Consider the following 26,618-nt stretch of genomic DNA (forward strand, 5'->3'; position numbering starts at 1 on the left):
GTTGAGACTCAAAAAATTAAAAAATAAACGAAAAAGTGGGAGCTCTTGTTTACTCAGTTTTTTTTTAATGGGGACATATGAGAATTCTAAACCTCATATAAAACACTTATGTATTGTTTATGCTTTGTATTGATGATAAATGCTTGTAATATTTGTCCCGTGCACTGACTTACATCAATATGATGTAGTGCAGTTCTATACCACAATAATAAACATACGGTTGGATTAATAGCTTATGATTAGAGATGTCCGATAATGGCTTTTTTTGCCGATGTCCCGATATTGTCCAACTCTTAATTACCGATTCCGATATCAACCGATACCGATATATACAGTCGTGGAATTAACACATTATTATGCCCAATGTTGTTGTGACACCCCGCTGGATGCACTAAACAATGTAACAAGGTTTTCCAAAACAAATCAACTCAAGTCATGGAAAAAAATGCCAACATGGCACTGCCATATTTATTATTGAAGTCACAAAGTGCATCATTTTTTTTAACATGCCTCAAAACAGCAGCTTGGAATTTGGGACATGCATGAGGAGGTTGAGGTGGGGGGATGGGGGGTAGCGGGTAGCGTATATTGTAGCGTCCCGGAAGAGTTGGTGCTGCAAGGGGTTCTGGGCATTTGTTCTGTTGTGTTTATGTTGTGTTACGGTGCGGATGTTCTCCCGAAATGTGTTTGTCATTCTTGTTTGGTGTGGGTTCACAGTGTGGCGCATATTTGTAACAGTGTTCACTTGTTTATACGGCTACCCTCAGTGTGACCTGTATGGCTGTTGACCAAGTATGCATTGCATTCACTTGTGTGTGTGAAAAGCCGTAGATATTATGTGACTGGGCCGGCACGTAAAGGCAGTGCCTTTAAGGTTTATTGGCGCTCTGTACTTCTCCCTACGTCGTGTACACAGCAGCGTTTTAAAAAGTCATACATTTTACTTTTTGAAACCGATACCGATCATTTCCGATATCACATTTTAAAGCATTTAGCATCTCTACTTATGTTTTAAAAAGGCCACATTTTCATCCACTTTACAAGTGACCCGATCTGTACATGCTGTTGTATTTCACATGAAAAAGATCTTTATCAGTGCTGACTCATTTATGAAGAGACAACAGTTTCACAATAGCTTTAACAACTTCCTGGTGCTATATTGCGCTTGTACCAGGATGGGGATCCTGATAGTACCACTGAAAAAGGCCACACCCCTTTAAGGCTTGGACATACATTGAACTGCTGCTGCTTATGGGCTTTAGTTTGGTGCGGTGAGGCTCACCTGTGAAGAGGAAGAAGATAAGGACCATGATCAAGGTGTATCCGAAGTAGAGGAAGGTGCTGGCTGCGCCGATGATTTGCAGCTTGGATAAGAAATAATGCACGGCGTATATGAAGAGGTAGACCGCGGTAAAGCCGCTGGTCAGGAAGGATCGCCACCACCAGTGGTAGTCCTGGACACACAAATGAGGCCACTTTTAACACCCAGTAAGTGTTGATTTATTGTGTTTGTGTACCTCAGCACATAAGTGGAAGTAGCAGAGCAGAATGGTGGCCTCCGAGCATGTGATGAGCAGAATGATGAAAACCAGGAACAGGAAGCCGAACATGTAGTACATCTGATGGGACCTTTCACGGTACAATAACAAAAATAAACAAACGTGAGCGAGACAAGTGAAGTGAGCATTCCCACCAAGCCGCTTACCAAATGCTATTGAGGATGAAGAAGAGTTGGATGAAGATGCAGCCAAAGGGCAGGATGCCCCCCATCACTATTCCAGGAATGGGCTTGGTGAAGAACGACTGCTCGGGAATTTGGCGGGGGATTTGATTGGTTCTCACTGGTTGCCCGATTGCCTGCATGAGCGCAAAAAGTACAAACAAATATGCAATTATTTTCCAGTGGAAACTGAATATAAAGGTCCGCATTCAGAATTTGACCAAATATTGGGGAAACGGTCTCTCAAATCTCACAAAACATGCACGTACGCATCAAGATAGTAACTGTGTCTGGCTTTTCTTAGCTTCTCGACAAAACAGCAAGCAAACATCCACTTGAGCTAACACTATTGGTGTTACAATACTTTTGTCCACTATATTATATTGTTCTTGTTGAAAGTGTTTAATTTACTGCTTTTTATACTTACGACTCTTAAACCCCAGAACATATTTTATTAACGCAGTGGTTCGGAAACTTATTTCACCAAGTACCACCTCAGAAAACACTTGTCTCTCCAAGTGCCACCATAATGACAACATTAAATACAGTAGTGTAGTAGACCTAAGTATTCATTAAGTACCACCATAATGACAACATTAAATACAGTAGTGTAGTAGACCTAAGTATTCATTAAGTACTACCATAATGACAACATTAAAATACAGTAGTGTAGTAGACCTAATTATTCATCAAGTACCAGCATAATGACAACATTAAATACAGTAGTGTAGTAGACCTAAGTATTCATTAAGTACCACCATAATGACAACATTAAATACAGTAGTGTAGTAGATCTAAGTATTCATTAAGTACCACCATAATGACATTAAATACAGTAGTGTAGTAGACCTAAGTATTCATTAAGTACCACCATAATGACAACATTAAATACAGTAGTGTAGTAGACCTAAGTATTCATTAAGTACCACCATAATGACATTAAATACAGTAGTGTAGTAGACCTAAGTATTCATTAAGTACCACCATAATGACATTAAATACAGTAGTGTAGTAGACCTAAGTATTCATTAAGTACCACCATAATGACAACATTAAAATACCAGTAGCATAGTAGGCGCAAATATTTAAACAAGGCAGATGTTTTATTTAATCGTTTTGGCCACAGTAACAAAAATATTCTCGATTCAAAATCTAAAATTTGTTTTATTTACATTGGGTCACACTTATATAATTAGCTACATTCTTCCATAAAATAAACAACGGATGTTATGTCTTTTTTATATTACTTATAAGTGGTTTTGTTTAGTAAAATTCTAGCCAAATGATTAATAAAATAAAATATAAATAAGGCAACAGGAGAAGTATCCAACACTTCTCTTGTCTCATGTAAATGTGTACAGCAGATATAGATCATCTACATCTACTATATGATTTGTCTGAGTGGCTAAACTGGGAAAAATAAAATAAAATACTTTTTGAAAATTAATTTGATTTTTTTGAATCGAAGAAGAGTCATTACAAATAAAAAACGAGATTCATTGGAAATTTGATTTTTTTTGACGCTCCTAATTATTCTATTTCCAACGTGAAGCATTTCTGTCCCAGGATGCATTGTGTTTAGCGGTAAGAGGCGCCACATGATACGTACGGCCTTCTTGAATCCAAAGTAGGCACCGATGAAGGTGAGCGGCACAGAAATTCCAAACCACAGGGCCAGGATTGCTACCAGGGTCCCGAAGGGGATGGCTGCTGAGGACCCTTCCACCCAAAGGATCAGGTTCATCAGGAAGAAGTCGGCAAACACGATACTGAAGAAGCGTCATATTAAAAGGAGAATGGATAGAATAAAACAGCAAAAGAGATATTTTGTGAGCGTGAACAAACCCAGGGCACAAGAGAGCTGTCAACAGGACGTTTGTCTTCCACTTTTCTCCTCCAAAGGCTGCAAAAAAAAGTTAAGATGAGCACACAAACTTGTATTATAAACACAACTTTCCATCTTACTTTTGTACAGGCGTGCTGACACGTAGCCAGCAGGGGTGCCCAGCAGGACCCAGAGGACCACGGAGCACGTCATCAGGGCGCCTCTGTTGGCCGGCGACAGGAAGCCAAGGCAGGCCAGGACTACAGAGGGGGAAGTCATCACATTATAACACTAGTACTGTTAGGGTTGCAAAATTCCGGGAATATTCAAAGCTGGAAACTTTCCATGGGAATTAACGAGAATTAATGGGAATAAACATTGAATGCAACATGCTAGATCTTGCAGCATGATTATTAACTAAAACAACCTGATTTAATGTAAATTCAGTAGAATTTCAACCCTGCACTGTGCATTCCTCCATCACATGCACAGATAATTCCCAGTATGCTACACACTACAGCAGGGCTATTGAGGCCACACAAGTATTTGAGCCCAAGGACTTCATCCAGTCAGGTAAGTGTTGATGATATTACTGGGGTAAATATATTTGATCTATGGTATTTAAGTTTAATAGAGGTCTAATTGCTTGTTACTGTATGACTGTGGGCTACTCAAATACTAAATCAAAAGGTGTAGTTTCCTCTGCCTTCTGTTCTGCTAGCCATTCTGTTGTCATACAAGAATGTAGGTTATAGTTTGATTCATCATGCTGATTGAGTGTTCTTTTATTCATCTAGCCCAGGGGTCACCAACCTTTTTGAAACCAAGAGCTACTTCTTGGGTACTGATTAATGCGAAGGGCTACCAGTTTGATACACACTTAAATAAATAGCCAGAAATAGCCAATTTGCTCAATTTACCTTTAACTCTATGTTATTATTAATAATTAATGATATTTACACTTAATTGAACGGTTTAAAATAGGAGAAAACACGAAAAAAATGAAAATTAAATTTTGAAACATAGTTTATCTTCAATTTTGACTCTTTAAAATTCAAAATTCAACCGAAAAAAAGAGAAAAACTTAAAAAAAAAGAATTTATGGATCATCATTAGTAATTTTTCCTGATTAAGATTAATTTTAGAATTTTGATGAAATGTTTTAAATAGGTTAAAATACAATCTACACTTTGTTAGAATATATAACAAACAATATATAACAAACAAAGCTATATTTCTAACAAAGACAAATCATTATTTCTTCTAGATTTTCCAGAACAAAATTTTTAAAAGAAAATCAAAAGACTTTGAAATTAGATTTAAATTTGATTCTACAGATTTTCTAGATTTGCCAGAATAATTTTTTTGAATTTTAATCATAAATTTGAAGAAATATTTCACAAATATTCTTCGTCGAAAAAACAGAAGCTAAAATGAAGAATTAAATTAAAATGTATTTATTATTCTTTACAATAAAAAAAAAAGTTTTACTTGAACATTGATTTATAAAATGGGACCCATTACCTCCCTGCTTGGCACTCAGCATCAAGGGTTGGAATTGGGGGTTAAATCACCAAAAAATGATTCCCGGGCGCGGCTACGCTGCTGCCCACTGCTCCCCTCACCCCCCAGGGGGTGATCAAGGGGATGGGTCAAATGCAGAGGACAAATTTCACCACACCTAGTGTGTGTGTGACAATCATTGGTACTTTAACTTTAACTTTAAATTGTCAGGAAAGAAGACGAAGGAATTTAAAAGGTAAAAAGGTATATGTGTTTAAAAATCCTAAAATCATTTTTAAGGTTGTATTTTTTCTCTAAAATTGTCTTTCTGAAAGTTATGAGGAGCAAAGTAAAAAAAATAATGAATTTTTTTAAACAAGTGAAGACCAAGTCTTTAAAATATTTTCTTGGATTTTCAAATTCTATTTGAGTTTTGTCTCTTAGAATTAAAAATGTCGGGCAAAGCGAGACCAGCTTGCTAGTAAATAAATACAATTTAAAAAATAGAGGCAGCTCACTGGTTAGTGCTGCTATTTCAGCTATTTTTAGAACAGGCCGGCGGGCTACTCATCTGGTCCTTACGGGCTACCTGGTGCCCGCGGGCACCGCGTTGGTGACCCCTGATCTAGCCTATTTCTATTAATTTGTCCATCAGTAAAATATTTTTAAAGACTACTCCAATTGTTTAGCTGGCTATTTATATATGTGTGTGGCATTGCATTAGTGTTTTACAAGAATAAATAAATACAAACAGAATAATGCCACGTACACCATCTGATGTGTGGAGACATTTCACCCCAACCTATGTAGGCAGAAAGGCGGTGTACATTTGCAAATACTGTGCAAAGAGCTACGTCAAAAATGGCACAAAGATGCAGCAGCATATAGACAAGTGCCCAATAATATATTATTATTGTAATTCCCCATTCATACCCATATATTTCCATTCATTCCCATGGACGGTGTCCAACTTTGAATAATCAAAAAATGGTCAATATTTCCAAACTTTCCGAGCTTAACTTCCCGTGGTAAATGTCCACCCCTTTGCAAGCCTAAGTACTGTCGCTGCTATTGATTGCCAGCCCTTCTTACAGAGGGTGATGAAGGTCATGATGAAGATCTGCGTTCCCTGGCCGAGGAATATGGAGAGCAGCATGCCCTTCCTGGGTGGCCGGAACACATCCCCATGCACCTGCTTCCAGCCGGACTCCTCCTGGGCGTCTTCCTGTGGGGGGGAAAGGAGAAGAATGAGAAGGCCAATCAACAGAGTGCATCACATGAGCGGTAAAACCAAGGACTAACTACACAGTGGGTTACAGTAAACTAAATCTGACACATTTGCTGTGCTACGACTCCAATGTATCCTTCAAACATATAGTGTGTGGTTCAGGTCTTGACACATTTTTACATTCCTCTCCCATGTGTGTTGTTGCAGTCATCTCACACCCTCACACACACGCACACACCAGATTGAAGTACCACAACAGATGTGGGTGTTTTTGGTACGCTTACATAAATGGGAGAGGATTTCAGCGTGGTCGGTGGAACCTTTATCAAGTCTGCCTGTGAAATGTGACAACACGTTCAGTACTTCCTGACGCAAACAAACTAGCAGATACTTTTTTTCCCAATCAAATACACAACCGCCAATACACTCACGTGCTACGGTGTCAACTAGGGATGGGTACATGTTCACCTGGCAAAACGGTAATGGTACCACTTTTCTGTACTTCCATGTGTTTATTGTGGAGAATGCATATATTTTTTACAGTTCTTTCTTTATTCATAGTCATGTTTAGAGCAGCTAATATTTTCCCATGTGTACTCTTTTTGCTTGTATATTATGTCCGTAAGTAAACTCTGTGCTTTACCTTGAAGGGGTTGGAATGTGGGAGTATAGCATACTCTCTTTTTACCTTATCAGTATTAGAACAATGAGGCTGCATTCCTATCTGGGCAGGGTGGGGGCTGTTTTCGTATTCAATAAGTTGTCTCTTACCGTTTGGCTTTCAGACCGCTTCTAGATGCCGCTATTAACGGACTGTAGGACTGGGGCCGTACTTATCAAGCTTCTTAGAGTGCCATTTTACACTTAAGTCCTGAGAATTTGCGAAATTTAGTCCTACTCTCAAACTTAAGAGTAAAAGCTTTTTATCAACGTTCTTAAGTCTAAGAATCACTCCTACTCTCCACGATATTTAAGAGACCTTCAGAGGTGTCTTAAGTGGTTAGGAGTTGCCAGCAGGGGATGGCACTGAGGCGAGAGAGACGTGCGCGAACGTTCAGGGAACGGAACAATGTTTTTTTTTTTTTTATGACGAGCAGCTGATCAAACGGTATCGTTTAGACAGAGCGGATATTATTTTTGTCACAGATTTAATACTTTTCGATTCCTTGTTGATTTCTGCATGTGTCTGCAGTGGGCTAGTATATATAGAGCCACCCACACCAGTTTCAAATTAGTTGCCTAATTAATGAATTGGAAAGAAAATGTTATGACAGTAGCGTATGTGTGTGGCCGTGAGGTGAGTGACGTCAGTGAGTGTGTGGGCGATAGAAGAGAGGGAGCGGTAGCGTGAGTGCCGGCGGGGACTAGTTTGTTTTGTATTATTTTGTAGTTTATTGTCAAAATATACACTCCCATTGTCCACTTAAATATTTCCAAGATATTTCTTTATTCTTAGACAACGGTTTCCCTTCCGTGATTGGTCATTTCTATGGACACAGAAATGACGTCACCTAAAATTCCGTTTACGGCACATAGTAATGTCGTAATTCAGCTCTGAGTGTGACACTTGAGATTCAGTCCTACACTTCGCTGAAAGTGTGAGTAAGACGCTTGATAACTAACTTTTAAGTGCAGCTTTCAGCGAATAATTTATTTACTCTTAAGTCAACTCTTAGCAGACTTCTTAGGAGTAATTCTAAGAAGCTTGATAAGTACGGCCCCTGGTCTCCTAAAGCTTTAGTAAAACTTGATAATATTCATATTCTGTCTTGATGGTCCTTCTTACTCAACATATATGTCATCTGATTTGGGATTGACAAGTGACTTGTATTCCCTGAGAGGAAGTCAGGTCAGACGCAACAGTGTTCATGTGGTAATAAATGTTATTTTGTTTAACAATAAAATCTACAGTTGTACAGTATTGTACTGGCATTTTTTCCCCCACCTGAATCCTGCCGATCGGCGCATGTTTAGTTTGTCAATTCACGCACAAAAGCAGAAACAGTGTGTAGAGGAAGAATGGCAAAAAACTGCAGTTCTACTGGTTAATAGAGAGAATACGTGAAGCTCAATGGAGGTATTTTGGCTCCAAAACCAAGTAAAAGGTTAAAGCTTTAAACACGGAAGCTTTAAAACATGCCTCGCCAAAGATGGCAACAGAGTATTACCATCTTAGCTTCAAACTTCAGCACTAAAATAACAAGCATTGAGACGTGCGCAGGGAGTTTAAAGAGTGACAGTTACAGTAGTTAACTAGCTTCCCTGTTGTGCACATATAAATATGTAGACACGCACACAGCTGGTTGGCTTGATGCCAATTTATTAGCGCAATCAAAACCGCCCACTTAGCGGTATCTTGAACAATTTGGGTTTTATCGGCTAGATGTCTTATCTGTGTAGTTTCAGCCATAGTAATGATTTTAGTATTTACCAATTGTTGTATGTGTCTTAAAGCACACGAGGCATTTAATACAATGTCAATAAAGTTTTCTATTCTATTCTAACCTAATCCTAAATTATGGGAGACACTGCATAAAATGGTTCATTGTTCTTTGGGTGCAATAAGGGAAGTCCAAAGTGTTTAATGCCTTTTCATTTATTATAATCTTCTAAAATTGTTCTTTGAGTGCAATAAGAAACAGTTCTAATGTATTGTAAGATTTTCTATTACAATGAAGTAAATGATGAGATTTTTTGTGGTCGCTTTTTTTTTTTTTTTTTTTTTTGAAAAGTATTGAAATACATTTTGGTACCGGGGACAACCCTAATAAAATCTCATTTTGTTATTTAACATTTTACAACGAGCTGATAATGACAACCGTTCTGTTCAGTAGTTACATCTCGTTTTCTTACCCTTCTGAGTCTCTTTTGCAGGTATGCATTCATTTTAGTTTGTGTTGCCATAGTCAGGAAGCCATACTATTGTATTTTTACACACCAGCTGTTTCACTGTATTGTATTGAGTGTTTTATCAAAAGTGTTTTATATTGATATCAATGATGTGTCTATCGCGATATATATTAATATGGTTTCATTGGTCCAGCCCTAGTTCAGTGATGTCATTGTGGTTTGTGCAGCCCATCAAGGCACCTTTGATTAAGGGCTATGTAAATAAAGTTTGATTGATCGATTGAATCAAATTAATCACTTATATTTATTATTTTTAAAATATGTCCATTACATTTGCATTCTTTTTAATCCTTATTTTTGACTCTTCCGTAACACCGCACCATTATTTTTTTAAACTCTTAATTGCTTAGTAATGTTTGATTTCTGCCCCAACACCCTCCTTTCCTTCCACACAGGAAGTGAACACAATTAAATTGACAGACTCTTAGCAAACAAAATATATTGAGTTCAGTTTGTCCTCTATGTGTTGCCATAGTCAGGAAGCAATAGTATTGCACTTTTAGACACCAGCTATTTGACTGTAGCGTGCATGCAAGTTGTAGTTTTGATTGCTAAATTTGGCGGTGTCGGAATTGCCATGTAAAATCGCCAATGCTAGTAAGTAGCCTGTATGGCACATCCAATGTGAATGGGCGCTTTTCAATCAGGTACTGTATTTTTCGGACTATAAGTCGCAGTTTTTTTCATAGTTTGGCCGGGGGGGTGCGACTTATACTCAGGAGCGACTTATGTGTGAATTTATTAACACATTGGCGTAAAATATCAAATAATATTATTTAGCTCATTCACATAAGAGACTAGACGTATAAGATTTCATGGGATTTAGCGATTAGGAGTGACAGATTGTTTGGTAAACGTATAGCATGTTCTATATGTTATACTTATTTGAATGACTCTTACCATAATATGTTACGTTAACTAGGGATGATGTTTGATAAGGAATTATCGAGTTCGAGCCTATTATCGAATCCTCTTATCGAACCGATTCCTTATCGATTCTCTTATCGAGTCCAGATAGGTTGTTGTATATGGAAAAAAAAACACACAATATTTGGTTTAACAAAAGCTCACTTTTATTATATAATAAAAAAATAAAATCTAATAAATAAATAAATATTGACTGTTACCCACCTAAAAAAATAAAATAAATAAATATTGACTGTTGTTACCCAAAGTATATTAAGTGGGATTTTTCAGAGAAACAAATATATACAGTAACACAAAAACAAGCTGTCTCTGTGATCACTATAGGTGTATAAATAATAATATAGTGTTAAATAAAATCAGTCCCTTGGGCACTAAACTGAAAATAATACAGCTCTCCAAAAAGTGCACTTCTGCTGCTATTTGACATAACTGTTTGTTATGATGCTTTGACATTTTTGCACTTTATTTCTTTATTGAAAGAAAATTCTATGAAGAGAAAAGTTCTTTGCAAATGTGGTTACAATGCTAAAAAATGAAAAGTTAAAGCTAAAAAAAGAAATACACTTTATTGAGTTAACATTATTTCTTTATAGGGGGAAAAATGTTATGAGCTAGAGAATATAACAACTACACTACCCAGCATGCAACGGGAGTTACGAGCATGCGCGGTAGCCCCGAAAAGTGTTGCATGTTGCCACGCTGTGAAAGTAAACGTCAAGAACTCAGCCAACACGCCTCGTCTGCATTATTTATAATTAGACAAACAACACATCTACAGTGTGATTTTGTTTTGTTTACAAGGAAATAAAAACAAAAGTTAAAAAAGGGAGATATGTTGTATATATATGTATGTGCTGCGGTTGCTTTAAGAACGTTGCGACAGCTGCCGTAAAGGAGGTGCGTTGCTAGCCTGGTTGCTATGTTTCCGGTTGGTGGTAAAAGTGTTCGTCATGTGTTTTACCCTGCTAAAATCTCTCAGTAAAGTTATTCGATGGATTATAGCTTTGGTTTTGAACTTTATTACACCTTGGAGCACTTTTTCCCGTCCATTGTTTTCCTGCTTTCGCTATCTGCGCCTAATGACTGAGCTACGTGACGTCAATTCTTGTGATGTCCCACGGAGCATTTCTGGTCGGGACGGGATTCCAGGGATTCGAATAAAGAATCAACTCTTTTCCTTTACTATAGTGGTCTCGATAACGGGTACCGGTTCTCAAAAAGGGATTCGAGTCAGAGGACTCGGTTATTTTCTTATCAAACAACCGGGAAAACCGGTTTTGAGTATCATCCCTAACGTTAACATACCAGGCACCTTCTCAGTTGCTTATTTATGCCTCATATAACGTACACTTATTCATCCTGTTGTTCACTATTCTTTAGACATTTTAAATTGCCTTTCAAATGTCTATTCTTGGTGTTGGCTTTTATCAAATACATTTCCCCAAAAAATGCGACTTATACACCAGTGCGACTTAGATATGTTTTTTTCCTTCTTTATTATGCATTTTCGGCCGGAGCGACTTGTACGCCGGAGCGACTTATACTTCGAAAAATACGGTATGTTTGCTTTGTTGGCATGGAAAATTATAGCATTACCAATAGGCAGTCCGCTATGAATACATCTTTTTTCCCTGCTAACTACTTGAGCCGGTGCAGAGTCTGCAACCTGATGTGACGTCGGGTGCTACAAGGTTTGAAAATATAGTAGCGTTTGATTTACGCAAGTCAGTATTCGCTAGTACCGACAGAATATATAAAAATACTAAATTCAGTACCCATTCCTAGTGACAAAGCAAGAAATGTTTAACTACGGGCAATGTTTTTACCTGGTCCACCTGGTTGTATCTGGCAATGTCCTTGTGCAGCGTTCTCAGCATGATCATGGCAACCATGCCGGACAAGAAGAGCACGATGACCAAAGAGTTCATGATGCTAAGAGACACAGATTAATGTTACAAACTATAAACACTCTTGTGGGAATGTGTTGATTAGATGGCACGCCCACCTAAACCACTGGATGTTTGTGTGGGGCATGGAGACCAAGATGTAGTCCCAGCGGGAAGCCCACTTGATTTTATTGTTTTCCTGTAAAAAAATTAGATGAACATTTATCATTATTGTAAAATAAGTCAAGGACTTCATTATACAATAAAGTGATGTGATATTTTTGATATATTGCAATTTTTTACAAAGTTCATTGATAAATGCAACATGCAGCCAAAAATACAAACTGTATGTATGTAAACTAGAGGACAGTAATAATTCATTGGACAAACTGAGTCAAAAAGAATATGATTCAAATGATCCATTGCCATTTATTGCAATTGTACAGAAAGTTATTCAAGTTTATTGCCGCTTAAATGTAAAAAAACAAAAAGCCCTCTACTTCTTAAAGGTGAATTGCATTTTTTTATATATATCTTTTAGCGCAAGATTTGTGTTCCCCCTTTAGATGAACATCATAACCCTCACTCAGGTAAAAAAATAGAAATAAAAATCTAGGAGCAAACGAGCTACTAAAAGTAGTTCCTTAGCGTTAGCTCTCAGAAGAACAATTAGGAATGGGTACCGTTTACTTGTGAACCGGTACGGTACAGAATTTATATGAGTATTCGACAGTACAAATTTTCCCTACTTTTGTGTGTTAATAAATTTTGTTTTTGATAATAAAATCTCATCTTTTTACTGAAACACTAAGAAAATTCTGATTATAACAACTGCTGTCCAGTTATTATATCTTGTTTCATTATCACATTTCTGAGTCTCATTTACAAGTATGTCATCCATCTAGGGGTGTAAAGGTACACAACATTTTTGGTTCGGTACGTACCTCGGTTTAGAGGTCACGGTTTGGTTCATTTTCGGTACAGTAAGAAAACAACAACATATACATTTTTTGGTTATTTACCAAATTTGTAAACAATGGCTTTATCCTTTTAACATTGGGAACACTATAATAATTCTACCCACGTTAATCAACATTAAACTGCCTCAAGTTGTTGCTCAGATTAAATAAAATGACAAAACTTTTCTTGTACATATAAAAAGTGCAACATTAAACAGTTTCAAGTCAACTCATTATGCTTAATTTATTACAGCATTTGGGAAGCCTGTAGTTGATTTTTATTATGTAAATGTTATATTTTTATCAAGATGTGCTAGCAGGGACCCTGCCATTCAAAACTAGGCTGCTCCATTACTAATGATTCATGTAACTATAGCTGAAAAAAATAGTACAATAGCAATAGGAGAGACTATTCATCCCTGAACACCATGGAGTTCATGTAGGCTTAATGATGCACTTACATTATTATATCAACTATCAGAGACAGAAACTCTTCATTTAACATAATGTCCTTTTTTGCTGCTTCAACACAGCTCAATCAACACAGAAAAAGATAAGTGAAATAACAGACAGGGCTTTGCTGTCCGTAACACACACACGCACACGCGCACACACACCGCAAAATGAGCTAACGTTACGCTAAAAGCGCATTAGCCTTCACCCCAAGCCAGGACTGCGAGCGAGCTGAGCTGCAGTTTATATTTCTAGGAGGTCAACGGGCTCATAGTGATGTTACTAGTAGTTGACTGGGAGGTGTTTATTATCATTTGGGGAGAGTCCGCTGCCTGATGCTCACCTGCTAAACGCTAAGCACTGACTACATGCGCTCTGAATACGCACTGGGGATTGGCTGTTACCGCTCTGAATACGCACTGCTGATTGGCTGTTACCGCTCTGTATGTAACCAATCAGATGGTTGTGTGGGTGGGACAATGCTGGGTGCTGTGTAGAGTACTGACAGAGACAGAGGCAGAAGGAAGCGGAGCAGCTTGTTAAGACTTTAGCTTAGCTTAATATGTTCGTGTGGAAACTCGTTCGGTACACCTCCGAACCGAACCGAACTCCCCGTACTGAAACGGTTCAATACAAATACACGTACCGTTACACCCCTACATCCATCCATCCATCCATTTCTACCGCTTGTCCCTTTTGGGGTCGCAGGGGGTGCTGGAGCCCATCTCAGCTACATGCCAATAAGTTGTAATTCCAGTTGAAAGTCCAAGACGTTAGAAAGCAGTAGTGTATAGTTTGTGGTGTGTTGGCTAGTCAGTTCAGTCTCTGCTGAATCTAGTCTTTTGTTGCACCCTAAAAAGTGTGTATACTGTGTGTATTGTCCTTTTTACTCACAAGCTGTTTGATTGTAACTTGCATCTTAGTTGTAGTTTTCACTAACAAATTTGGAGGTGTTGAAATCCCCATGTAAAATCGCTAATGCTATTCAGTAGCATGCAATAGCAAAGCCGATGTATATTAGCAAAAAGCTAGCGCATATTTGGAAAAGTGGAGCCTTACTTAACTTACGTTGGGGCAATTTTTGAATCAAGTTTTTGGTGGGCATTGGAAATTGCAACACTACCTAGAGGAAGTTTGGCTGAGAAAGCTGTCAGTGCTGCTTGAGTGATCGCCAAGTGCCAAAGTGCTGAATCAGCAACCGGGTGTGACGTTACACACAACCCAGGTACTGGAACATGGCACAGTTGGATTTTACATGAATCGGTGCCCGGTAGCACCGGCAGGATTCGGCCAGTGCCAACCTTTTTTTTCGGATTCGGTACCTAAAACTAATAACAATGTTGCTATCCTTAATGTACAAAAAGTTTGTAAATGCTGAACAAAATTCCCCAAAAAGTACGGTTTCTCAAACGGCCCAAAACATGACTTAAAAAAGTAATAATAAATGTATTTTTTATTTTTGAGAATTACATTTAGAAAACATTTTGGAGACATTAACAATCTATATTTTATAGTTAGAAAAAGCATTGAAAAATATTGTCATTTTGATTTTTTCCCACTCCTTTTTGAAAAGACCCCCAGAGTACAAAGGCCTTACCTCAAAAGAGACAGAGTAGGTGTAAACGATGGACACGTCACTGTCAAAGTGGCCAGGTACCTCCATAGGGTTGACGCTTTCACAATCTGGCTTTTTCTCATCCGCGTGTTTGACACTGTTGAAAGTAAAAAAGGTACAGGCGCTTTGTAAAGAACATCAAATTAACTCCACAACTACTTTTTTATGCAGTGACTATGAAGAGAGATGAATGTGATGATAGCCATAGACCTGGAAAAGTAACATACTAACAAGTAATGACACTGCAAAGTCAGGCGCTAACCTTCCAAAGTACATACAGTCATCCATCCTCTGGACCAGTGGTCCCCAACCTTTTTTTCACCACAGACCGGTTTAATGTAGGCATGATTTTCAGGGACCGGCTTTCTACTCGTGCCAGATAAATACAGCAAGAATAAGTGCATGAAAAATGCAACTCACCATAACGCTGAATTAGTGTTTCTTCGCAATGAGATGCAGATGGAAATCAGCCTTCGGCTACAATCTGTCACTTTTCTGTCTGATATGTTCATTAATGTGCATTGTATCATGTCACAAAGTTATAACAAATGGCAACTTCCCATGAGGAGTTTTATTGCACATCTATAAACAAGCTCATTGGTGTGTCTAGTGCACAGGTGTCAAACTCAAGGCCCGTGGGCCAGATCTGGCCCTCCATGTCATTTTATATGGCCCACAAAAGCCTGGAAATAATAGAATATGTTTCAATAAAATACCTTATATTTTCTTTCTCTACTTTCTTACTAAAAGGTGTTAGGTTTTTTTTCTAGTTTGACAGGGGAAAAAATAATGTCCAATATTGCAACAAATATTATATTATCTCACTTTGTTGGTCAAAATCCAAATAAATACTTAAATATCTGCTTAACTTATGATTTCGAAGCCAGTTATCCATCAAATTGTACACTATAAAAATGACCAATAGAATTTACTGTAAAATTTAGGGAGGTTTTTTTTACAGCATATTCCTACTGTAAGTTGGAAATTGATGTTTGTTTTTTTACAGTAAAATTCTGTCGATTTAGCTGTCAGTTCTTTTTGTTTACTGTAAAATCCACCATTGATGATTTTATGGTACCACATTTTATTATGGTAAAAAACTGGCATCGGAGTTGCCAAAATTAAATTAAACAGCGGTACAGTATTTCTATTTACAGTGATATGTTGTAAAAATAATAATAATTTTAAAAAGAACACCATATATTTTACAGTACAATATTTTACTGGCAACTAACCTGCCAGTTTTTTTCTGTAAAAAACAGTGGTAAAATCTGCATATTTTTTTTACTCTTTACGTAAAAAATGTTACAAATATTTTAATTCATAGGCAAATTCGTTAATTATTTACTGTTACAAACGGCCCTTTTACTGGCAGTAATGACTGCGGTGTGGCCCTCAATGAAAACAAGTTTGACACCCATGGTCTAGTGCAGGGGTCGGCAACCCGCGGCTCCGGAGCCGCATGCGGCTCTTTGACCACTCTGATGCGGCTCAGCTACATACTTGCCGACCCCCCGATTTTCCCAGGAGATTTATGGATCTCAGTGTCTCTCATAAATAACTCCCAGGGAAAAAATAATCCTATTTAGACTATAAATACTAGATAAAGGGCGTGCCCTGAATGCACTGCAGTAATTGTCCTCTATAGCATTTACATACAGCGTGCCAGTCCAGCCGCATGTTGCATGTTGTTATTAATCGCACACACAGGAGACAGCAAAGCATACTTACTCATCAGCCACACAGCTTACACTGACGGTAGCCGTATCAAACAACTTTAACATTGTTACGTTACAAATATGCGCCACACTGTGAACCCACACCAAAAAAGAATGAAAAACACATTTCTGGAGAACATCTGCACTGTAACACAACATAAACACAACACAACCATTACCCAGAATCCCATGCAGTCCTAACTCTTCCGGTCTAGATTATACACCCCGCTACCACAATCCCCCCACACATCAACCCCCCCCCCCCTCTCCTTGCGTTGGTTGAGCGGAAGAGTTAGTGCTGCATGGGATTCTGGGTATTGGTACCGTCAGTGTAAGATGTGTATTGGTACCGTCAGTGTCAGATGTGTATTGGTACCGTCAGTGTAAGATGTGTGGTTGCTGAACTAGTACGGAAGAGTTAGTGCTGCATGGGATTCTGGGTATTGGCACCGTCAGTGTAAGATGTGTGGTTGCTGAGGTAGTACGACTTGCTGTCACTTACGTGTGGTCAAGCAGGTACACTGTTAGGGCAGACTGTAGAGGGCGGTGTCATCACGCTCTGATATTCGGGAGTCTCCCGGGGAAAAATGAGAGGATTGGCAAGTATGACGCTATCAAGCGCCATTCATTCAAAACTCGCGGGCTGCACTAACATCAAATGTCCACATTAAAGTGCGTGCCGGTGCGTGTGTCGGAGACCCCTGGTCAATATAGCACAAAGCATTTAAGCTCTGTATGCAGTGTTTTTCATTTTAAATTGTAAATTTTTTTTGTGGCTCCCATCACTTTCTTTAATTTGTGAAACTTGCCAAAATGGCTCTTTGAGTGGTAAAGGTTGCCGACCCCTGGTCTAGTGGGACAGGCGGAGAAAATGCAGTCCTTTATAAATTATTTAATGTTTCTCTCCAGCCCGGTAGCAAATGTGTCACGGACCGGTACCGGTCCCCGAACCGGTGGTTGGGGACCGCTGCTCTAGACGTTTCCCCTTGTTACTTACTGGCAAGAACCGAAATGCTCTTCTGTGGTTTATCCGTTATACAGTGCTCAATAGAGCGAAATATATGTCAGGAAAAAAACAGAGGCTATATCATCCCTACAAGCCTTGTAGGAGCCTAAATGCTGTTTAAGTTCTTTTACATTTTATGGAAGGTGCTTTATGTTTATTCAGCCAAAAGGGGACTATTTACTTTATTTAAATAATACGAAAATGTGTATATTGCATGCTTAGAATAATTTTTGAATGATTAAGTTGACAAGTAAACGATACAAAAGGAAGAGGAGCGTCTGGAGTTTAGTTTGTTGTTGCCGCAGCAAGCGGAGCAGGAGAAAGAAGAGGAGCGTCAAGCTAAGGCTTCATTAGGAAACTAAAAGCCTGTTTCGCAGGTTTACCTGCTCGTCGGGGGATTTTATTATGTTATTATAAATTGCATTTCTGTTATGTATGAAAAGCGCTTTATAAACAAAGTTTGATTTGATTTGACAAGCGAGTGTTCAATTGACCTAAGATGCATGGTTTTGGGATGCAGCCGCAGAAAGACATGCAAACTCCACGCAGAGATGCCCCGCTGGACATCCAAACCCCGATATTTTGACTATGAAGTAGGGCTGGGCGATTTATGGAATATACTGGATATATCGCGGGTTTGTCTCTGTGCGATATAGAAAATGACTATATGGTCATATTGGAGTATACGTTTTCATGCAGTTGCTTTTAGCTGCGGGCATTACACTACAGGCTACACTACCCACTCTTTCTTGTCTCTCCTTCTCACAGAGACATAAAACAAGCGCACCTTCTTACATACCTCACATACTGTCGCGTCATACGCCCTCGCCGAGCAGAGAGGTAGCAGCATGGGTAACATTAGCTGTGATGCTAGCGGAGCGAGTGGTAATACGAGAGAAAGAAGGTGCCAATCTGGTAACAAATGAAGGAAGAATTAATTCCTAAGAAAAACAGCAGGGGGTCCATCGTCTGGCGGTGGTTTGGCTTCAAGCGGGAAGATGTTGAACAGACAACCGTAATATGTCAAGTATGCGGCAAAAGCGTTGTTACGAAAAGTAGCACCTACTGCTAATTTGTAGCATCATTTGAAAAGTCACCCGCTAGAGAATGAAGAGTGCTTGAAACTCCGCATGTCAACATCCCTGTTCGGTGCCACACCCACAAAATGCCCAAGCAACCATTTCCACATCAATACCGTATGAAACAAATAGTCACCAACAGAAGGAGATAACGTCTGCAGGAACCTACCACATAGCAAAGGACATACACTATTTGATTTCCTATTATGCAGCTCATTTTTATTTTGACAGTTTTTGAAATATCTTGTGTGACATCATGCACAAAAGTGCACTTTATTTGTTTTAAACTATTGTAGTTGCATCCTGTACAAAAAGTGCACTTTAATTTAGTGTTGTTTTGATATGTCATCTTAGTGACATCATGCACAAAAGTGCACTAATAGCTAGTTTTAAAATGTCTGCTAAATTGACTTAATTGTGGTTTCCCTCTCTGCATGAAAGTTTAAAATGAGCATATATTAATGCAGTATGAAGAAGAATGTTTCAATGTAGACAAGGCTAAGGCAAAATATCCAGATATATATGGTGTATCGTGACATGGCCTAAAAATATCGAGATATTAATAAAAGGCCATATCGCCCAGCCCTACTATGAAGCCAACATACTTAAGTCTGCCGGTAGGTTCTACTGTGTTTACCTCTTGGGTTCCAGAGTGGCAGCAACCAGCCGAGCCCCGCTCCATCCGTCGGCCTCTCCGCTGTGGTAGGTGATCTTGATGTCTACGTGGTTGAACACGTAAAATGTGTTCTTCTTGTTGAACTCGGCCTGAAATGCACACATTCAGCGAGTCAATACACTTTTTTTTTTAGTGTAAACGGTGTGAGCACTCATAAATCACAACTCACATTGATGACACAAGCGTCCTTAGGTTTGCCGTCAGCGGTAACCAGGCAGCCAATAGGGAAGCCAGGGTTGCAGTATTTCTGATTATCTTCCACGTCGTAACACCACGTGACCGGCATGTTGTCAACAATCCTGAAACAGCAGCGAGTGGCTCTCAAGCGCAAGTCCCCAGGTTCCTTATTGTGCTCATCGTAAGAGTGAATACCCTCCCTGACCCCTGACCACCTGAGGGCACCACAGACTGTGGATGCTTTTAAAAAAGGCTTAAAAACCCTTCTTTTCAAAAAAGCCTTTTTTTTTTAGATATATGCATACTAGTTTTAGCTATTTGGCTGTTCTAGTCTTTATTTGTATTTATTTTTTATTATCTTTTTTTTTTTAAAGGCCTACTGAAAGCCACTACTACCGACCACGCAGTCTGATAGTTTATATATCAATGATGAAATCTTAACATTGCAACACATGCCAATACGGCCGGGTTAACTTATAAAGTGACATTTTAAAATTCCCGGGAAATATCCGGCTGAAACATCGCAGTATGATGACGTATGCGCGTGACGAAGTCCGAGTAACGGAAGTTATGGTACCCCGTAGAATCCTATACAAAAAGCTCTGTTTTCATTTCATAATTCCACAGTATTCTGGACATCTTTTGCAATTTTTTTAATGAACAATGAAGGCTGCAAAGAAGACAGTTGTAGGTGGGATCAGTGTATTAGCAGCGGACTACAGCAACACAACCAGGAGGACTTTGTTGGAGCGCTAGCCGCGCTAGCCGCCGACTTCACCTTGACTTCCTACGTCTCCGGGCCGCCAAACGCATCGGGTGAAGTCCTTCGTCCTTCTGCCGATCGCTGGAACGCAGGTGAGCACGGGCGTTGATGAGCAAATGAGGGCTGGCTGGCGTAGGTGGAGAGCTAATGTTTTTAGCATAGCTCTGTGCAGTCCGGTTGCTAAGTTAGCTTCAATGGCGTCGTTAGCACAGCATTGTTAACCTTCGCCAGCCTGGAAAGCATTAACCGTGTATTTACATGTCCACGGTTTAATAGTATTGTTGATTTTCTATCTATACTTCCAGTCAGGGGTTTATTTCTTTTGTTTCTATATGCAGTTAAAGCAAGGTGCTATCACGTTAGCTCGTAGCTAAAGCATTTCGCCGATGTATTGTCGTGGAGATAAAAGGCACTGAATGTCCATTTCGCGTTCTCGACTCTCATTTTCAAGAGGATATAGTATCCCAGGTGGTTTAAAATACTAATCTGTGATCTACAATAGAAAAAGGAGAGTGTGGAATCCAATGAGCCAGCTTGTACCTATGTTACGGTCAGAGCGAAAAAAGATACGTCCATCGCTGCCTCTCAAGTCATTCACTGTAACGTTCCTCATCTACGAATCTTTCATCCTCGCTCAAATTAATGGGGTAATCATCACTTTCTCGGTCCGAATCTCTCTCGCTCCATTGTAAACGGGGAATTGTGAGGAATACTAGCTCCTGTGACGTCACGCTACTTCCGGTACAGGCAAGGCTTTTTTTTATCAGCGAGCAAAAGTTGAGAACTTTATCGTCGATTTTCTCTACTAAATCCTTTCAGCAAAAATATGGCAATATCGCGAAATGATCAAGTATGACACATAGAATGGATCTGCTATTCCCGTTTAAATAAAAAAAAATCATTTCAGTAGGCCTTTAATACACTGTAGCACTTTGAGGTTGTTTACTCAATGTAAAGTGCTTTTTACAAATAAAATCTATTATTATTACCCTTTGAAAGAACTCACCAGTGGTGCTGATAGTTGAGCTCCATTCCCATTTTAAAGAAATCCAGCTTGTTCGTGTCATCCTGTTTGTCTTTCGTGTACGTCTTTGTGCACACCGCCTTGCACTTGACATCTTGATTGAAGTTGAACTACAGACAACAATGGGATGCATAAAAGAGTAATGAGTAAATTGTTTTAATAAATAGAACATTAGGCGGGGTCGGGCTCCACCTTGTACGGCGAGGACTCGATGCGTTCTCCAAACAAAACCTGCCCAAGGTTCTCGGAAGGCCTCATTTCCTTTGCATCCTTGCAAAAGTCAAACCTTAAAGCAATCAAAAATGAATTAGGATAATATTCAGCTGTAGGATTTTCCAAAAAATACATTAGACCAGGGGTGTCAAAGTCATCATTATTGCGGGCCACATTGCAAGTACAACAGTGAATGTACATGAATACAAACGCATAATAGGCAACTGTTTTTGATTATTTTATTTTTTACAGATGAATGGATAACTGGTTTTGAAATCATAAGTCAAGATGACAAGCAGACATTTAAGTGTTCATTTTGGATAACCACAAAAATGGAACATCAGATAATATTAAGTGTAAAACAAAGCAGTTGCATGTGCAACATTTTTCTGTCAAAATTAAAAGAACAAATACATGCAGCCAGAGTGCGCTTTTTGCAGGCCACATAATCGAATTAGCGCAACAATAAAATGACGCGGCGTGCCACATTAGAACGCCGTGGCGGGGCACAGTAAAATGATATAGCAAACAACACAAAATGATGTGGCGGTTCACTTGAAACAACGTGGCAGGCAACATAAAATGATGTGGAGAAACAAAATTGTGTGGCGGGCAACATTAACGTGTGGCAGGCATATAACATGCATGCGGCAGGGCACATTAAAATGATGTGACAAAACACAAAATTGTGTAAAAGGCCACATTTAAATGTGGCAGGGCACATAAAATTATATGGCAAACAACACAAAATGATGTGGCACATTAGAATGACGTGGGAGGGCACAGTAAAAGGTTTTTGCAGAACACATTAAAATATGGCAAACCACATAAATTAATGATGTGGCCAACACCTTAAATGATGTGGCGGTGCACATTAAAATATTATGGCGAAATAATATGATGTGGCGGGCCACTTTAGAACGTGGCAGGGCACATAAACTGATGTGGTAGGGCACCTTATAATGGTATGGCAAACCACATAAAACGATGTGGCGGGCCACATTAGAAGGTAACAGGGCACACAAATTATGTGGCAGGCCACAATAGAACGTGGCAAACCACATTAGAATGTGGCGGGCCACGTGAGAAGATGGCAGGGCACATAAATGATGTGGCAGGCCACATTAGAAGGTGGCAGGGCACATAAATGATGTGGCAGGCTATATTAGAACGTGGCAAACCACATTAGAATGTGGCAGGCCATGTTAGAAGATGGCAGGGCACATAAATGATGTGGCGGGCCACATTAGAATGTGGCGGGCCACATTAGAATATGACAGGCCACATTAGAATATGACAGGGCACATAAAAGTTGTGGCAGGCCACATTAGGTTGTGGCGGGCCACATTAGATCGTGGCAAAACACATTAGAATGTGGCTGGCCATATTAGAATATGGCAGGGCACATTCATGATGTGGCAGGGCACATAAATGATATAGCAGGGCACATAAATGATGTGGCAGGGCACATTAGAAGGTGGCAGGCCACATAAATGATGTGGCAAACCACATTAGAATGTGGCGGGCCATATTAGAATATGGCAGGGCACATTAATGATGTGGCAGGCCACATTAGAACGTGGCAAACCACATTAGAATGTGGCAGGCCATGCTAGAATATGGCAGGGCACTTAAATGATGTGGCGGGCCACATTAGAATGTGGCAGGCCACATTAGAATGTGGCAGGCCATATTAGAATATGGCAGGGCACATAAATGATGTGGCAGGGCACATAAATGATGTGGCAGGGCACATAAATGATGTGGCAGGGCACAAATGATGTGGCAGGGCACAAATGATGTGGCAGGGCACATTAGAAGGTGGCAGGCCACATAAATGATGTGGCAAACCACATTAGAACGTGGCGGGCCATATTAGAAGATGGCAGGGCACATAAATGATGTGGCAGGCCACATTAGAACGTGGCAAACCATGTTAGAATATGGCAGGGCACTTAAATGATGTGGCGGGCCACATTAGAATGTGGCAGGCCATATTAGAATATGGCAGGGCACATAAATGATGTGGGAGGCCACGTTAGAATGTGGCGGGCCACATTAGAATGTGACGGGCCACATTAGAACGTGGCAAAACACATTAGAATGTGGCTGGCCATATTAGAAGATGGCAGGGTACATAAATGATGTGGCACGGCACATAAATGATATAGCAGGGCACATAAATGATATAGCAGGGCACATAAATGATGTGGCAGGGCACATTAGAAGGTGGCAGGCCACATAAATGATGTGGCAAACCACATTAGAATGTGGCGGGCCATATTAGAAGATGGCAGGGCACATAAATGATGTGGCAGGCCACATTAAAACGTGGCAAACCACATTAGAATGTGGCAGGCCATATTAGAATATGGCAGGGCACTTAAATGATGTGGCGGGCCACATTACAATATGGCAGGGCACATAAATGATGTGGCAGGGCACATTAGAAGGTGGCAGTCCACATAAATGATGTGGCAAACCACATTAGAATGTGGCGGGTCATATTAGAATATTGGAGGGCACATAAATGATGTGGCAGGCCACATTTGAACGTGGCAAACCATGTTAGAATATGGCAGGGCACTTAAATGATGTGGCGGGCCACATTAGAATATGGCAGGGCACATAAATGATGTGGGAGGCCACGTTAGAATGTGACGGGCCACATTAGAATGTGGCGGGCCACATTAGAATGTGGCAAAACACATTAGAATGTGGCAAAACACATTAGAACGTGGCAAAACACATTAGAACGTGGCAAAACACATTAGAATGTGGCTGGCCATATTAAAATATGGCAGGGTACATAAATGAGGTGGCAGGGCACATAAATGATATAGTAGGGCACATAAATGATATGGCAGGGCACATAAATGATGTGGCAGGCCACATAAATGGTGTGGCAGGCCACATAAATGATGTGGCAAACCACATTAGAATGTGGCGGGCCATATTAGAAGATGGCAGGGCACATAAATGATGTGGCAGGCCACATTAGAATGTGGCAGGTCATGTTAGAATATGGCAGGGCACTTAAATGATGTGGCAGGCCACATTAGAATATGGCAGGGCACACAAATGATGCGGCAGGGCACACAAATGATGCGGCAGGGCACACAAATGATGCGGCAGGGCACACAAATGAGGCGGCAGGGCACACAAATGAGGCGACATAAAATGACGTGGCGGGCCACCTTAAAACAACGTGGCGGGCCACCTTAAAACGACGTGGCGGGCCACTTTAAAACGATGTGGCAAACCACATAAAATGACGTGGCAGGTAACATAAAATGATGTGGTGGGCCTTGAGTTTTGCCACCCGGGCATTATTAGACAGTGAAGATGTGACTTACATGTCATACTCATAAGGCAAGACTGACTCCACAGAATCCAGGCGGTTGACAAACAGCTGTATCTCCGTCTGTCAAACAAAAACACATGTTTACATCTCCGTCTGTCAAACAAAAACACATGTTTACATCTCCGTCTGTCAAACAAAAACACATGCTTACTTTATCCAAAGTGCAAGCTCAAGTGGTTGAATAACAATATTGTCAAGTTGTATTAATGAAACTGTGAGTACTATTTCTTCCGCTATTAAACCAACACTGGAGTTTATATCGCATGTGTTATGTTTTGGCTTTACACTAGCATGTAAATGTTTTATTTAATTGTGCCATAAGGTAAAAGTATTTCATTGTGCCATGAGGTAAAAGTATTTAGTAGGCTCCACGTCATTGCAGCAAGAAACATAAGGAGCACAAAGCTCATGCTGTTTCCAGGCCATAGACGGGGCCTTTGAAGCAATGGCTAACGTCAGCCAGCAAGGTGAAGAAGAACCCCACGTAAAGACGTGTAATGTGGCAAGTAAAAGGCAACACAGTGTAAGATACGGGTGAGTGTGAACATACCTGCCGTACAGGTGAGTTTGAACATACCTGACAGTCTTCTGCACCTTTGCCTGCTTCACAGAAACTAACTGGGGCTAAACCCGGAAGATAGAACGCCGAGCACGGACTGAAGTGAGAAAGGAGCCAGCAAAGCAGCCCCAAAGCCAACTCTATTCGCCTCCTCATGTTCAATCCTCACTTGTCAAATGTCTGTTGGCGATGAAAAAGTCTAAAGTGTGTTCCTATGCTGGCTGGAGGTGACGAGCAGCTTCTTGTGACGCTCATTAAAGTGCAGCGACGTCGCTAATGCTAGCTAGTAGCTGCGCACTGTCCACCCGCTTCTTCGCCAGGTGGGCGGAGCAACGCAAATATCGACATTGTCGACTTCCGCGTGGTATTGGTATGACGACGAGATCGACCGTTTTCGGTGCTGTTTGTTTTCGTGGGGTTGAAAGATAATAAATTATTGGACACATGAGGATTTGTGGGCAAAAGCCAAACATTTGAATGAGTAAAATATTTTTTCGTGTGTTTAAAATGTAATCAAAGGGAACACTTGAATGATTTCGTTGATACTGTTACATTGTTCTGCCTTATATTAATTATAATTGATATTGTTTACAAATAATCGTGTTTCTACTTTGACAAATTTTGTAAACTGATTTTTTTTTTACATAACATGATGCTGGGAATTTAATTGAATAAAAAAATGTAAGCAAAATGCGTGTATTTATAAAAATTCAGATTGTTAAAATACGGTATTTTACAATTATGTGTAAAAAAAAGATATTACCTGTAAATTCAATGCATAAAAATGTAATGCACAAATAAAGACTCACTTTACTTTGAATTTACAACCCCCTGGCGCTGATGTGTACTGTTTTGTACTGTTTTGTATTTACTTTGATTATTATGTTCAACTGTTAGTAAATGTTGAAATGTATAAATAAATTTGTATTTAAATAAAAATAAAAAAAACAATTTTAAAAAAGACACGGTGTTCGACAATTTTAAATCTATCTGAACACAATTTTTTGTATTGT

The 26,618-nt window shown here is 39.6% G+C and overlaps 1 protein-coding gene across 2 annotated transcripts in view; it reads right to left on the reverse strand.

The window, feature by feature from the left end:
- The window catches only part of LOC133648159 (transmembrane 9 superfamily member 2-like), a 43,424-nt gene extending 17,486 nt beyond the window's left edge, over window positions 1-25,938 (reverse strand). The window contains exons 1-17 of one of the 2 annotated variants that reach the window (XM_062043939.1): window positions 25,624-25,938; window positions 25,039-25,106; window positions 21,662-21,755; window positions 21,452-21,579; window positions 19,675-19,804; window positions 19,467-19,594; window positions 15,009-15,123; window positions 12,119-12,198; window positions 11,940-12,045; window positions 6,561-6,611; window positions 6,141-6,273; window positions 3,686-3,805; window positions 3,566-3,623; window positions 3,330-3,489; window positions 1,706-1,857; window positions 1,518-1,629; window positions 1,283-1,454 (exon numbers count right to left, since the gene is read on the reverse strand). In XM_062043939.1, the coding sequence (XP_061899923.1) occupies window positions 1,283-1,454; window positions 1,518-1,629; window positions 1,706-1,857; window positions 3,330-3,489; window positions 3,566-3,623; window positions 3,686-3,805; window positions 6,141-6,273; window positions 6,561-6,611; window positions 11,940-12,045; window positions 12,119-12,198; window positions 15,009-15,123; window positions 19,467-19,594; window positions 19,675-19,804; window positions 21,452-21,579; window positions 21,662-21,755; window positions 25,039-25,106; window positions 25,624-25,761 (1,945 nt within the window). In that variant the 5' untranslated portion in view covers window positions 25,762-25,938. The remainder of the gene's footprint in view (window positions 1-1,282; window positions 1,455-1,517; window positions 1,630-1,705; window positions 1,858-3,329; window positions 3,490-3,565; window positions 3,624-3,685; window positions 3,806-6,140; window positions 6,274-6,560; window positions 6,612-11,939; window positions 12,046-12,118; window positions 12,199-15,008; window positions 15,124-19,466; window positions 19,595-19,674; window positions 19,805-21,451; window positions 21,580-21,661; window positions 21,756-25,038; window positions 25,107-25,623) is intronic. The other variant, XM_062043941.1, reaches the window with a different exon arrangement.
- Window positions 25,939-26,618: the final 680 nt, after the last annotated feature.

This window comes from Entelurus aequoreus, linkage group LG04 (genome assembly GCF_033978785.1).
Source record: "Entelurus aequoreus isolate RoL-2023_Sb linkage group LG04, RoL_Eaeq_v1.1, whole genome shotgun sequence".
Lineage (NCBI taxonomy): Eukaryota > Metazoa > Chordata > Actinopteri > Syngnathiformes > Syngnathidae > Entelurus > Entelurus aequoreus.